This window comes from Echiichthys vipera (genome assembly GCF_963691815.1).
Source record: "Echiichthys vipera genome assembly, chromosome: 21".
Classification (NCBI taxonomy): Eukaryota; Metazoa; Chordata; class Actinopteri; order Perciformes; family Trachinidae; genus Echiichthys; species Echiichthys vipera.
This window is the reverse complement of record NC_139846.1, coordinates 5043137-5058871: the sequence shown is the minus strand read 5'-3', so window position 1 is coordinate 5058871 and position 15735 is coordinate 5043137. Positions and strand designations below refer to the sequence as shown.

Genomic DNA, 15735 nt, shown 5'->3' with positions numbered 1-15735 from the left:
ATATATATATATATGTCATATATACACACATGACTGAGACTGATTAAAATCTGTTCAGAAAAGTTTGTTGACCTAAATGCGAACAGATTTTAATCAGTTTGTGCAATTTTGCCAATTTGTGCCAATGGACATTCAACAAAAAGCTGCCTAAAGAACCTGTTTCCTCTTTTGGCTGTGTTGTGGCTGGACTCCTCACCGTTTCACTCTAAGCAAACTGTTTAGGATGCTGTCTGTTTAAGTGGTTGAAAAGGTTTGATGCGTTACCATCCGATTTGCGCACCTTGGCCCTCATTTATCAATCTTGCATGAAAACGGGCGCAGATCTGAGCGCAGAATTGGTCGTACGACAGGACCCACGTTTGATTTATGAAACATTCGTAACAGACCAATCTCAGCGTACTAATGAGCGGACCTTGATAAATGCGGCGGCTGAATTTGATCGTTATTAACATGTTACGCCCTTAAATATTCCTGTTCCGGAGGCCTCGCCCACTGAGGTCAAACATGGAGACAAGGAAGACGGGGAAGAAAAGAAACTTTTCAGACACAGAGATGGGCATCCTGGCATCCGAGATGGAGTAAAATAAAGATGTGCTTTTTGGCAGTCTTAAGAGTGGAATAAAAGGGGCCCATAAAAACGCTGTATGGAAAAGAATAACGGAGGAAGTCAACCCGAAGCAGCGCTCCACTGTGACCCCTGTGCGTGTGTGCGCACTGCTGAACCTGCGCTCCTGCTCTGTAGCAGGGTTTGCCAGCGGGGTTATTAGGTATTCCGCTAGAGGATAACCTTTGTCACCTAGAAGAACGATACCAAAATGTTAATCATCCCACACCTTGTTTGTTTAAATGCAATTTATCGAGGGTAGCCACTAACCGAGGAGATGACTTTGGCTCTGCAGTGCGCTTTCCTTTTCATTCATTCATCTTCAACCGCTTGTCCCTTGTCGGGGTCGCGGGGGGCTGGAGCCGAGCTGTTTTAAAATATAAAAGAACCGTGTGTCCCCCTGGCCACCTGGCCACCACGTTTAAAAGCGATAGCTTGGCATCACAAATCACCTGTACATTTATCGAGTGGTAGTTTTTGCGATTGATGAATGCGTAATCATTCATGGATGGTGCCTTCAGACGTACATGAGTACAATCAATTGCTCCAACCACAATTTTTCTTTTTTTTTATTCGTTTTTAGAATCCGTTTTGATCTGTTCTTAATATGTGACTGCTTATGCTTAATGAAAGCTGAGGTTTGTTCATTATTTTCATCCAGATTTTGCTGTGCTGCACCGCAAATACCGTATTTTCGCGACTATAAGGCGCATATAAACGTCTTTTTTTTTTCTCAAAATGTGCGGCGCGCCCAATAGTGCGGTGCGCCCTGTGTGTTACTGCGGACGTTGTTGAGACCACCGTGAGAACGTTCAAGGGGGATAGTGGGCGTGGATTGTGTATAAAAGAACAGGTATGTGCTTTATGCAAAACATTGTTGTCTTAACAACCCTGAGAATGGCAAAGAGACACGCATATGAAGCACAGTTTAAACTGAAGGCTATCAGCTACGCAGAGGAACATGGAAATCGAGCAGCCGCGAGAGAACTCAAGATTAATGAATCGATGGTTCGCAAGTGGAGGAAGATGGAAAACGAACTCCGACAGGTGAAGAAGACGCTGCTGAGTTTCCGCGGACATAAGGCCAGGTGGCCCGAGTTGGAGGAAAGACTCGAGCGGTGGATCATTGAGCAAAGAACGAGTGGGGCGAGCGTTTCGACGGTCACTATTCGACTAAAAGCAGTAACGCTAGCGGAAGAAATGAAAATTGAACATTTTCAAGGAGGTCCGTCGTGGTGCTTTCGCTTTATGAAACGGTGCCATTTTTCCATCCGGACCAGGACTACAGTAGCGCAGCAGCGTCCGGCGGATTATAATGAAAAGCTGGCGAGCTTCCACTCCTTCTGCGGCAAACACATCGCCGACAAAAGCATCCAGCCAAGCCACATCACCAACATGGACGAGGTGCCGCTCACTTTCGACATCCCGGTGAGTCACACGGTGGAGAAGAAGGGGACAAGAACGGTAGCGATACGCACAACGGGGTATGAAAAAGCTTCCTTTACTGTTGTGCTTGGCTGCCACGCAAATGGACAGAAACTGCCGCCTATGGTGATTTTTAAGAGGAAGACTTTCCAGCTGGAGTCATTATTAAGGCAAATGAAAAGGGCTGGATGGATGAGGAGATGATGAAAGCGTGGCTGAGGGAGGTGTATGTAAGGAGACCAGGTGGTTTTTTCCGCGCATCACCATCGCTGTTAATCTGTGACTCCATGCGTGCCCATCTCACAGCTGATGTGAAAAACACGGTGAAACAAATGAACGCTGTGCTTACTGTTATTCCGGGAGGTCTGACAAAGGAACTTCAACCGCTCGACATCGGCGTGAACCGGCCGTTTAAAGTAAGGCTGCGAGCGGCGTGGGAGCGATGGATGACCGACGGAGACCACAGTTTCACCAAAAGTGGAAGGCAGCGCCGGGCAAGTTATGCCACAGTTTGCGGATGGATTGTAGATGCTTGGGCTAACGTGTCTGCTGGCACTGTTGTTCGAGCTTTCGCAAAAGCCGGCATCATTTCCGAGGAGCCGCACGGCACGGAAAGTGACTCTGACAGCGAAGAAGGGGAAACTGGCATGTCTGATTTAGCGCAGCTGTTTAATTCAGAAACAGAGGATGATGACTTTGATGGCTTTGATTAAATACTTTGTAATAAATACATGTAATAAATACTCAGTTTTGCTCCCGCTCTATTTTTAATACGCAGTAGAGGTATTTAAACGTAGTAGAGAATATGTACCGGTATATAAAACCCGCGCCCTATAATCCGGTGCGCCGTATGTGTGTGTTAAATACAGAAATGGCACACATAACTGAGACTGCGCTTTTTAGTACGGTGCGCCATATGGTCGTGAAAATACGGTACACAGGCTGAAATTTGAGCACCAGTCTCAGACGAGACGTGAGATTTGATCGCAGCTCCCGCTCACGTCCAAATTGATAAATGCCGGATAAATGAGGGCCCTTGTGTGTGTGTGTGTGTGTGTGTGTGTGTGTGTGTGTGTGTGTGTGTGTGTGTGTGTGTGTGTGTGTGTGTGTGTGTGTGTGTGTGTGTGTGTGTGTGTGTGTGTGTGTGTGTGTGTGTGGCAGGTTTGGGCAGAAAAGCGGCCTCTGTGAAGTGACAGTGGTGCCTCCTTGTTAAATACATGAGAAGACCGTGGCTGCACGGGACATTTATCTGTTTTTAGGAGCATATTTCACAGCTAGTTTCACATTCTATGAATAAGTGTGAACAGACATTGTCGAGGCGACGTAATCGTCTATTGCTCACGTGCTGTTAGGACACGGTAGTTTTGTTTACATTTTCTGATGAGACATACTTGCATGAGACGAACTAGCCAATAGTGGGATTTGGCTGAGAAAAAAAACCCTGATGCATCTGTGCAGAGCATAGAGCAGCAATAGATAGAATGTGTCATACAGACGATACTACGATCTCTCTGCTTTGGCAGATTGTCAACACGTTCTGATCCTTCACCATCTAATATAGTCATATCGTCCAACCCTAATTTCAAGTAATGTGAGTGCAGGCGGGCCTGGCCTGCGAGGGAAAAGGGAGGGGTACAATAACGCTAAAGCACAGCATGAATCATCTGGGCCAAGTGTAAAGGTGCCCTTAGGGCGCACTCACACTGGGTAAACGAACTGGACTTTAGCCGTGAAACATGCTTGGGCATGGGTGTGGTACGGATGGACAGTGTGAGTGTGCCCTTATTGTTCCTTTGTGATAAACTGAGTAAAAGTTTTTGTGTAAGCTGTTGTCAGGGGTCCAAATGTTTTTGCTGAAAGACTGGATTTTCCTACCATCGCCCTTGTTTTGTGATTCTTAGTTATCATGGCCAGTGTTATGGCACACATTTATATATACACAGGAAGGCTTTCAGATTAAATCAGTTCTCCAACTTGCAATAACTTATGATACCTGGATAAAATTACAGAAGATTAATGTCGAAGTTAAAACAAATGGAGATGAATATAAAATATGGTTTTGTAAGAGTAAATGTCACAGATGAAGGAGACAAACCTGCCCCGGGTCGTTGTACCACAGCTCCTCGTGCAGGCGGTCGGGGTGAGCTTTCTTTCTCTTGATCTCAGCAATGACATCAAAAATCTCTGAGTCAGAGCCGCTGGAGCAGGTGCTGCCTTCACCATCTGACTCACATTCTGACTCACTACTGCTGTCATCTGCAAGCAAAGTGCAGAAAAGGTCTTTAATCATTAGAATGTCACAGGGCTGACAACTGAAACATAATTCGGTGAGCCGGGGAGAGTTCAGTGGTTAAGCTCCCCAGCTCAGCTGTGCACTCAAAAAAGTATTTTACAACGCAAAGACTCCGTAAAGCAATCTGTCAAAATGTTTTCAAACTGTGCACACTGGCTCCTGTAAAGGAATAATTATCCACACAATGCTGGTGATACAGCACAGTTTCAGATCTGTTAACTGATTTGAAATTTCCTAAAGGGGTAGTTGGGATTTTTTGCAGTGTGGTTTTATGATGTTCTTACCCACAGTCAGTGTATTATCTACAGTAGATGGCGGCCGGCATGCCCTCCAGTTTGAAGAAAGACAGGAGTACTGACAAAAGATTAGAAATGTGCTGCTGTGTACGGGGGCAGCAGCTCAACGCGTTTTAGACTCCTAAAAAAGTGTACGCTACATTTTCAATGCTTTACCTTGAAGCCTGTGACTTTGGTGTGTAAAATGCTCAATTCAGATTCACCACATTCACACAAACAAACTAATTGATGGAGGCAGCAGTGAACCAAGAACTCCCGTACTCTGGGAGGTAAAATTACTTTTTTGTCAATAGAGTCTGGTGGCTTTGAAATCAGTGATATAACACTTTCAGTTCCCCGTCGAAAAGGGCATCTTGATGGCAAGGTAGAGCAGTGAGAATATTCTTAACAACCACACTTAAAGCTTCAGTCGGCAAGTCTGGCAGATCGAGTTGACTCAGTCAAATTTCGATATTTACAACTCTCACGCCCCTCCCCCTCTACCACAAGCTCCTCCGCCCTTTCTAATCGAATTCTGCCAAAACTATGCCTGAGAGTCAGCTCTGTGATGAGTGGACAGGATGATACAGGCGCTGTGGATTTTTGTAAAACAAACAACAGGATCTACGTGCATGGAGAGGCACTGGTTTTTTTTTCTAAAACCGGATGATTTATGTTGTTCTATCAGAGTATAGTGTCGGCTTCAGTGAATATGATCAAACAAATATTGCCGACTGGGACTTTAAAAAGATCTGAAACATCCCTTTCATGTTTTCTTTAGGAAAACAAATATAGCATTGCATTATTTACCAATCACATGTTGTATTCACTGTTTCAATATTCTACTTCATTACAATTTCGACTTATTACGCCAAATGCAGACTTAAAAGCATCTATGAGACTAAAAAACAGCAGCACGGTTGCCAGTGCTGACACCTGGGACTCATGTTTTCTTTATTCCTCTCACACTTTGCCTCACACCAAATTTTCAGGGGAATATAATTACCAGTCAGCTGAATAGTTAGTGGTTCTTAGCTAAGCAAAGTCTTCAGTGCTTATTATCAGTGTTTTAACTCAAGCACTAGATTTGTGAAATTGGTGCCCAGAGCGACATGTTATTAAGCAAAAGAGATCTCCCTGAGCGAGATTTGTACTGCAGCTCTGAAAGAGACAATCAGGCTGACAGCCATGTAGATAACATCATAAACACTGAACTTAATCTCTGCCTTGGCCTAATGCACTGCTGAGAAGACAGCAAGTTTTTATGCATATCAATTACAAAAGATTGCCACATTATTGTGTTGTTGTTCAATTTGAGAGAGCTATAATAACAGATTACTACACATTGTACTTGCAGCTATCATTTGCATTGACCTAATAATTCATCAAAACTACGTGGTTGTGTTTGTCACATCTAAAATCTGCCTCATTATACCCAAATTGTTCTGTAGAATGTCCCACCTGGATCCTCGTCCAGTTTGGTCTTGGGCGGGTCCCATGTGGGTCGAACAGCCTTGGCTCTCTCCTGTCTCTTTCCCAGTTCTTCTTCAAAGTGCTCGTACAAATCTCGGAGTTTACTGGTCCCCACCACAGTAGAGTCTCCCTGAACAAATTTAAATATCAAACACATATTTTGTTAAAAAGTGCAGATAAACCCCCAATGATATAGAGGTCTAGCTGTTTGTTTTAAAAACAGTTTTTAAAAGTACATATTTCTTTCTTTAATATGTGCACATCAACAGTCACACTATAAATTAATCTACAACTAGGGTTACAAAACTCTGGGAATATTCAAGAATGTATTGGAATAAAAGGGAAATAAAGGGGTTCTTTTTCTGACTTCGTTTGGTGTTTCACTTTGGGAATCGCCTTGACGTGACCAACTATGGGAGCTCCAGTGACAACGTCTGTCTGTGACAGACAGGTCAAACTGTGATGGGGTCACGCCCCCTCATACTACCACAGATGACCGGCCCCTCCTAAATCATTCTCGCTTTCTTACCGTGAAGAATCTGTGTAAGCTCCCTCAGCTTATCTAGGCTAGCTCGGATATCTGCTCAAGTGATCAAAGACAAACCGTAAAGGATCGAGTGGCCGAACGCAGTTCCTGGCTTAAGTCTGGATTTGCTGAGAAAGTACTTCGTAAGAAGTTTACTTTGCCGTTACACAGGTTGGTTTGAGCAGTGACCGTGTTAAGGCGGCGCGTTAACTTCTCCGCTAGCTGCCTTGTATTTGTTTACCGGAGCAGTTTGTAGCTTTGTAACGTTAGCTTTATACCCGCCGGCTAACACGCTACGGTGAGCCGACCGGACTCAGTTAGCATTAGCTTGTTAGCTGAGCCGAGTACCGAGACTGCAGCTAACGTGTTACGATGAGCTAACTCTCACGGTACGCAGTTAGCGCAGGCTAAACCCCATCTGCTAGTGCTACTGACCAACCAGCCACCGTGTCACGATGTGGCTTGTACGGCTGAATATTGATACTATATCCCCCGAATATGTCTTCGGCTACTACCCCCGCCTGCATCCTGTGTCATGCGGGGCGTCTATCTCGGGCAGGGACACTCACCCGATGTGCATATATTGCATGCGCGCTAAACACGTACAGGCATCTTTGGCTGCCCCCCAGTCATGCTCTCACTGCGCGTCAATGCCAGAAAAAATATTGGAGAGGAGGCTAAGAGTGGCTGTATCCAACAACCAGGGCCCCTGTTTGTCGGGAGCCACAACCAGCTCCCATCTGCCGCGAGCCACGACGAGCTGAGACCCAGAGGTCGATGCCAACTCTGACATCCTTGGCGTGGACGAAATGGAGGAAGAGTACGACGACTCCACTTTTCCTGTTCAACAGTCCAGACCCTCCAGTGCACCTGACGCTGTTCCCCCACATAGATCTCTTCGCATCGGAGGAAAACGCTTAGTGTCCTCACTGTCAGACATAAATGCACCTCCGGGTGTGGATGCTCTGGCCCACCGGTGGCCAAGCATGCTGCTCTATGCATTCCCCCCTCTCAGCCTGAGCTCTCCCACTCTAGCCAGGCTGAGGGAGCAGGGCTTGCTGATAGCGCCACGATGGTCATACAGGCATTGGGTAGCGGAAATAATTCAGCTCCTGGCAGGCGAGCCATGGCCTCTCCCAATACGCAGGGACCTTCTGTCCCAGGCACGGGGAGAAATCTACCACTCACCCGGATCGCATCGCTTTTTGGGCTTGGCCCTTGAGAGGTGGAACCTGAACATTGCAGGCCTGCCTGCACAGGTCATTGACACCATTCAGAATGCAAGGGCCTCATCCACTCGCTCTCTTTACAGTGGTAAGTGGCGGGTTTTTGAGTGTGTCTCTCAACACGCCATTCCTTTTCAGTGCTCGTGGTTGACCTATTTTGTTTCCTGCAGGATTAGTAGATCAGGGGAAGGCCTTCTCTACACTTAAAGTGTACATAGCGGAAATCTCAGCTTCTCCTGTAGGGCAACATCCTCTGGTTGGTTGCTTCTTGAAGGGTGCACGCCACAAGCTCCCGGTTTCCAGGCCCCTGGTTCCTTTGTGGGACCTGTTAGTTCGGTTGGATGACCTTTTCCATCACGCATTTAAGTCCATAGAGGCGGTGGAGAAGAAGTTTGTTTCTCTTAAAACAGCATTGCTCTTTGACCACGGTGAGGGATTTGCAGGCTTTTTCCATCAACCCTTCCTGCATGCGCCCCATTCGGACATCGGTGCCTAAGGTGGTGGAGTCAGCCTACACATGTCCCACAGTGGAACTTTCGGCTTTTCATCCTCCTCCCTTCCTCCTCCCTTCCTCTTCCTTTAGAAGAGAGGCTAAACACATTAGCCCGGTCCGGGCCCTACATGTGTATGTGAGCAGGTCAGTTGGGTTCAGGAGAACTGATCAGCTGTTTGTGTCTTGGGCTACTCCCCATAGAGGAAAGCCATTGTCCTGCCAGAGGCTGTCACACTGGATTGTGGAGGCCATATCTCTGGCTTATAGTTGTAAAAGTCTGCAGTCACCCCAGGGGTTGAGGGCTCACTCAACAAGAGGTGTGGCCACTTCCTGGGCCTTATACAGGAGAGTGTCTGTAAGGTGGCACTCACACTGTACATCCGTACCATGCCCCATGCTTTAGGGTACTGGATGCAATCCAGGAGGCGTCTATATCTTCCATAGTGAAACACTGAATCAAGTTAGAAAAAGAACTTTGGGTTACTTAACATAACAGAGTGAGGCGTTTCACCATCATTTCCCTCCTTGCATAAACACAGAAAGAAACCAGTGTTGAATGATTTAGGAGAGGTCGGTCATCTGTGGTAGTATGAGGGAGCGTGACCCCTGCACAGTTTGTCTGTCACAGGCAGACGTTGTGTCATTGGCGCTTCCATAGTTGGTCTCGCCAAGGCGATTCCCATAGTGAAGCACTTCACTCTGTTATCAAAGAACCGAGGTTACGTTAAGTAACCTAAAGTTATTTGCTGAGGCTGGATTTACCAGTCCTTAAGTCAGATGCACCCTTCTAATAAAAAATATTTAAAAAGATTAACAATTTACTTTAGCTAAACTTTAATTAAATGAGTTGACTCTTTTAACATTGTATGGCACTTTCTTGTTGAACAACTAGAAAAAAACATTGCCCCCTCAAAAATCAAAGACTTCTCTCCAAATTCAATATTTTTCCTCTCAGGCCTCCACATAAGGTGATATGATTTTTATACTGAAAAATAAACTTGATTGAACTTAGTTTCCAATAAATGCCCAAGCTCAACTTCCCTGAAAAAGTCCAGGAAATGTACCGAGCCTAACCAGTTACAGTTACTCCCACCAGTGACGTGCAGTCAGGGGAGGCAGGTGAGGCTATGCCTCCCCTGTCATCATGAGAGGAAAAAGAAACGAAATAATAAAATAACAAATATTAATATTTGTCCTCTGGACTATGATTTTGGTGTGGTTCTTAATGTATTTTGACCGTTTTTATAGTAAAAATGGCAGAAAATTCTGTATTTCCTGTTTAAATTAACGGAGTAGCTTCGGATGCGAGAGGTGAGGCACGGACAGCCGTGCCTCCCTCCAGATTGCGCAATCACTCACAAACTGTATTGAGCGCGTGCCCTCTGCGCGTGCTTGTTCCCATGTCTGTGTATGTTTCCAATATGATGGTTGAGGACACTTTTATGTAATAAAAGCATACGTCTTCTTTTCCATGGTGTTCAGTAATGTATTTTACGTATATGTGTAATATTTACATCTTATTGATAAGACATAAATCCACACAGAAAATGCTTGGCTTGAGGCAGGCAGTACCTCTGCCTCAAGTTAGGCGGCGATAGTGAGCAGCCTAATAGCCAGCAGGTCACGGTGAACTCTAACCTGTGTGCAAAAAGTAAACACAGAAGTGTGCTGTGCGACGCTGTAGAGCTTAGAGACAAGCTGTCATTTCTCGCCCTGAAAATGGAGGATTTGATTTCTAAACTAAGAAATTTTTCAAAGCTGGACTTTCAGTCAAAGCGAGAAATCATGTACAAGTAAAGGTAAGATATACTGCAATATACAGTGGCTCTGGTGTTTTAAAATGGTATTCAGCATCCTATTCGCTCCTATTCTCTCATCCTATCCTATTGGCATCCAACTGTATGTTTGTAAATCTGACTTGTGAGTCAGTGCCTCCCCAACCCCAACCCTCACTGCACGTCACTGACTCCCACAGGTAGTCATCTCACTGTCACAGCAGAAATGACATTTACCTTCACTTTGATTCCATTGAAAAGACAGGTCAGGTCTTGAGCCGAATGTGTTATTTGTGCCAAAAAGTTAGCTGATGACAGCATAAAGTAAGCATCCAGAGACCACTGGTAAAGGTCAGAGTTTTAGAAAAGTAAAATAGGCACTATCTGAAGGATCTAAAGACATCAGAAAAGCTTTTGAGAAGGCAGGTGGTGATTTGCAAATGGTCACGGAGGTGTCTTTTGAGTGCTCGGCTCGTTATTAACTGAAAGGCTGAGAGAGGTGCCACGCTGGAGAGCAGATAATCCAACTCTTTAACACCGCCATCAAATGGCAGACAGAAGATTAGGAAAGTTTCCTTTGCTATTCAGATGGATAAAACTCTATTAAAGAGGTCTGTGCTAACTGTTAACAGGCACTGTGTTAATTGCAAAGAATTAAAACAAGTCATTCTCCTGTTTAATCTACCCATAAAAAACTGAAGGCAAAGATTATTTCTATGGCTATGGACTCTGAAAAAGGGTAATACCATCTAGATATTACAACAAACAATTAGCAGCTGAGCAGAGGGCAGATTCAACAATTAAGACATAAGTGCAAATAGTACCACTTGGTCCATGGGGTCACTGGAGTAGTGGTTCTCAGCATGTGTGCAGCGGATCCAGGCAGGTTTCAGCAGCTCTTCTTCCTCTTTCTCATCATCCCCCTTCTCTTTCTCCGTCTCTCTGTCTTTGTCCCGTTCCCTCTCTCGCTCTCTGTCAGTGAAGGCCTCTTCAGACTCTCTGCTTCTGGTGGAGGAGTAGCTGCGCTCTCTGCTCACAGCGGAGGAGCTCTCCGACCTTTTGTCTCTCTCCTCTTCCCAGCGACCACGTTTCCGCTCTCTGCTTGTGGAACGACTACAGAGGGGGAGGAAAGGCAATAACCACAATCCGTCGAGATGGAGGTTATGACCACTGTTTTGTTATGTTGTACAGTCCTAGGGTAAAGCCTGACATCTGCGTGGCTTTCTCCTCCATTTCACTATCTCCACTATCGGTTTTAGCACTGCCCAAGACTGCATTTGACAGCAATACAGTAACAGTGATCTAGTCACTTCAATTCTATGTTTGCAACAACAGTAGGGTTTTATATTACATTTTAAAATATCTGTTTGCAGATCGGTGCATCTCCATTATAATGATGTGTACATTTACCTGAAATGTGTTTACCATATGACAGTTACAATGAACAATGACGTGCAAACAGTCTATGGCCTACCAGCAAGTGTTCAGTATGTTCTATAATCTGTAAAGTAAAACCTGAAGAGTGAACTTCCTTTGGTGTTATTGCTGAAGTTTATTTTCAGGACCAAAATGAGTATTGCCACTTAAAATAAATACAAAGAAATGTACTTTACTTATCCATGGGGGAAACTTTATATTGCGGAAGTATTTCATAAAAAACAAATAAACCCCGCCCCAATGGTGATTCCTATTTCACAACACTTGTGCATTTGTACCTTCTAGGTCTCTTTCTGTGTCTGTCGGGCGACTGGGATCTCCGACTCTCCCTGTGACGATACCGCTCCCTGAGAACAAAAACACAATGTTCTAAAAAAAAACAATCCTGGCCCCGATCCAATTTAGGAGATTTACTGCTATATATGTACCTGCTACGATCCCTGCTCCTGTGCCTAGGGGAAGTCCGGGCTCTGTCATACTCAGACCTGTACCGTCCACTCTCTGGCCTTCCACGCCTGTCTGGACTCCTTCCGCGGTCTTTCCTGTCTCCAGGAAGTTCCATTTTATGCCTATCAGCATGACTACCGTAGCCATAGCCCTTCTGCCTATGGTCATCGTGGCGATAGCCTCTTTCTGGAGACCTCCTGTTGTCCATGGGCTTCTCATACTTGTACTGCCCCCCGTGCCTGAAGCTGTGGTCTGGTTTAAACAAGCTAGGGCTCTGAGTGTAGCCAGGGTTGAAGGTCGGAGGAGGGAAAGGAGGGTGAGGAGGATGGGGGTAGTTCATGGAGTATGGAGGGTGGTAGCTCATAGACTGAGAAGCTATTGGGGGAGGCATGGATGGATGTGGTAATGGTGGTGGGGGCACTGGAGGCATCATGTAAGGGTGGTAGGCATTTGGAGCAGACACCTGGGACCCTGATGTGGGACCACCTGTAGAGCTGGGAAGGGGGGGAGGTGGAAAGTTAGGCGGGGGTTCAGGGAAGCCATGTCGGACAGGTGGCTTCGGAAATGGTGGGCGCACCGGGCACTGGTTTAGAGAACTAGGAGTCTGGGACGTTGCTGGTGGAGGGTACTGCATGAAGTCAGAGTGTGGAGGTATGTAGCCGCTGTTTCCATGGTAGCTCAAGCTGGGGGGAGCTTGAGGATCGTAGTGGTATGGGGGAACTGGAGGCTGGGGAGGCGGCGGCCTCATGTTGGTGGGTCGGTAGTTTTGAGACAAACTGTGCTGGCCTGGGGGCATCCCCCCCCTGGGACTCCCCCGATCCTGATGGAAAGACATGACTGTAGAAACAAGTTACAAAACAAATTTGCTTTAATAAATGATCTGGGGTGAAGCAAATATATTTAAACAGTGACAGTAACAGTTGGGGTTAGGGCTAAATTATAGTTAACCATAACCTTACTGATAAAAATAAGTGACATGCAATCTTCTGAGAAACTTGAATGCTTTATGTTACTACATCTTCAAAAATAATACATGTGATCATTTTGAGGGACTATGTGTAACTAATTGCCATTATGAGTGTGATATAATGTTAGCAGTTCACCATTAGCACTGATGTAGGTTAGCTGTTAGCCACACCACGAGTCATTTTTTTATTAAACGCACAGAGCGTGGAGAAGTAACCGACTAAATGTTAATGTTTGAATATAAAACAGTCACTCTGGGGTAAATATTAACGTCACGTTTATTTATTTTTAGCGAACAGCAGCAGCTAGGTTCAAACCCTGTTTCAATCTCACTGGTTCTCCGGTGCTAACACATTAGCAAGTCTGCTAACACATCATAACAGTATACCAGTGGTACAAATGGCCTTAGAAAATAAGAAGCGCCAGCAACAGAAGCGTATCATTCCGTCTCCACTAATAGTTAAAAGCGCTTTCATAAATGGTCTTGAATATGGATACTTACTGTATATTAAGCGATGCAATACGAAGTGGTGTCTGCAGGGTATCAAGTTTTCCGATGGGACTGTGTTTCCCGTCGGAATGGTTAGAGAGAGGAACAAAGATGGACCAATCACATTCCGCGATTCGGTCATAGGCCAATGAAATAGTAGTGTAGTTTTGAAAGGGTTTTCACATTGACGTATATGTTTTCTGTGTTCGTTAAATTTGAAACATACAAATACGCAAGAAAAAAAAACAAAATTCAAGAAGAATATATATATTTATACTGTGTATATACTGTATAATTAAGTGAAAAATATACTATCAAGATGGGACGAGGACACTGAGACTAAGGTAGTCACAAAGGTAGTCACAAAGGTAGCCACTAAGGTTGTCACAAAGGTAGACACTAAGGTAGTCACAAAGGTAGACACTAAGGTAGTCACAAAGGTAGCCACTAAGATAGCCACTGAGGAAGCCACTAAGTCAGTCACTAAGGTATCCACTGAGGTAGTTACTAAGATAGCCACTGAGGTAGTCACTAAGATAGCTACTGAGGTAGTCACTAAGGTATCCACTGATGTAGTCACCAAGGTTGATTCAACGTGCCTTCCAAATGTATTAACATACCGTATGGTGGATAAATATATGGGTATGTTATGAATATGTTTATAATAATAATTATAATATCTTAGTATTGTATGCACCATAAGAAGCTGTGTGAATAGGCTTTAGGCCGCCTTAGCTGTTAGGCCCAATTTATTATGCAACTCAATTTAATGGAATATTTGTAATAGGGGGTCCCTGTTTCGTCTCTCTTTCAGCTAAGGGGGCCTTAGAGCACCACTGAAGCGCTTAAAAAACACTTACCACAAATATAACTACAGTCTGGAGAGTTTTTTTTCATAATTTGACTTTAAAAATGAACTTTTTCAGAACTAATTACTGCTTGACATGCATCTGCTTTGTTTTTCTCAACTATTTTGGTGTCAAAAACCAACAAAAAACAAAAATGTTACTCGTATCCACAATGCCACTTAATTTATTCGCCTATCTTAATTTTAAATGTGTAGCCTTTGCACTCTGACAGATCCATTACTACTTCCTGACCTTTAATCCCCAACATTTCACACATTTTACATTTATATGCAGATAGTCATGGAAGGGCAGTTTCAATTTAAAATTAATCCACAATTAAGCAGAAAAACACATTGAATATTAGCCTTTGACTGAGGAATGCTTGTAAAGGACTAGGGGTTGATATTTCATGGAAAGAGTCTGGAATGATGTCTGTTACATTAACAGCATCACTACCTTCATGTGTTTTGTTAATGCATTTCAGATGTCAGCTCTTCCCTGCCTTCTTTCAAGTCTCTATTGTACAAATTGAAAGGATTTGTTTTGGTGTGAGGAGTTTTTATTCATTTCTTTGGCAAAATCAGAGAGTAATGCCTGTATTTGTGGATGCATTTTAGTGTTTGTATTTATCAATGTACGTTCTTCCCTTTTTTTGTAAATTAACCTTTAAAAACAAAAGCCTCCTGTGGACAGGAAACACAATGCATCTTGTCTTTGTGAACTGTACTTTACAATTCTATTATTTCTGTTAAATATTAAATAAGCAGTTGTATTTGTTACATGTGTGTGTGTGTGTGTGTGTGTGTGTGTGTGTGTGTGTGTGTGTGTGTGTGTGTGTGTGTGTGTGTGTGTGTGTGTGTGTGTGTGTGTGTGTGTGTGTGTGTGTGTGTGTGTGTGTGTGTGTGTGTGTGTGTGTGTCGTCTCATGTCTCGTTTAATTCTGTTTTGTGAAATAAAACTCATGAATAGATTTTAAACCAGTTAAAGTGCACTTGAGTCCTATGTCCACTAGAGGGAGGCAGAGTTATTCGTATAAAATAAAAATACATGGAATAAAAAAGTGCATGAAAATAAAATAGCATATCACCATGGAAACAAATCACAAATCATTTCCATTATGAGGCAACGTAGCAAATCTAACATAGAACATTCATTTCTTAAGGCTGTGTATTCTTTAAGAACCTCAGGGACACAATCTATGCACTCTCTCCTGTATTATTCTGACAGGGGAACCTATTAAACTCCTGCACTGTATTGATCTTCTGTATCTGTTTTGGCCTCAGGAGCTGCTGGTCTGATTATATGGCTCACAGTCCAATCATTTCCCTGTCTGGTAGCACTGATGTGCCCCCTGCTGTGAACTACACATACCTCATGGCTGAATAAGTGCGGAGGAGCAAGGTTAAAGTGCAGCAGCCCACACAGTTTGCTCAGAGGCATTAATCCGTTCTGACCTCT

At 44.3% G+C, this 15735-nt stretch overlaps 1 protein-coding gene across 1 annotated transcript in view; it reads right to left on the bottom strand.

The window, feature by feature from the left end:
* Positions 1 to 13488, bottom strand: part of drosha (drosha ribonuclease III) — a 106020-nt gene extending 92532 nt beyond the window's left edge. The window contains exons 1-6 of the mRNA XM_083935828.1: positions 13443 to 13488; positions 11956 to 12811; positions 11806 to 11874; positions 10915 to 11203; positions 6059 to 6200; positions 4125 to 4285 (exon numbers count right to left, since the gene is read on the bottom strand). Of these exons, the coding sequence (XP_083791954.1) occupies positions 4125 to 4285; positions 6059 to 6200; positions 10915 to 11203; positions 11806 to 11874; positions 11956 to 12809 (1515 nt within the window). The 5' untranslated portion in view covers positions 12810 to 12811; positions 13443 to 13488. The remainder of the gene's footprint in view (positions 1 to 4124; positions 4286 to 6058; positions 6201 to 10914; positions 11204 to 11805; positions 11875 to 11955; positions 12812 to 13442) is intronic.
* Positions 13489 to 15735: the final 2247 nt, after the last annotated feature.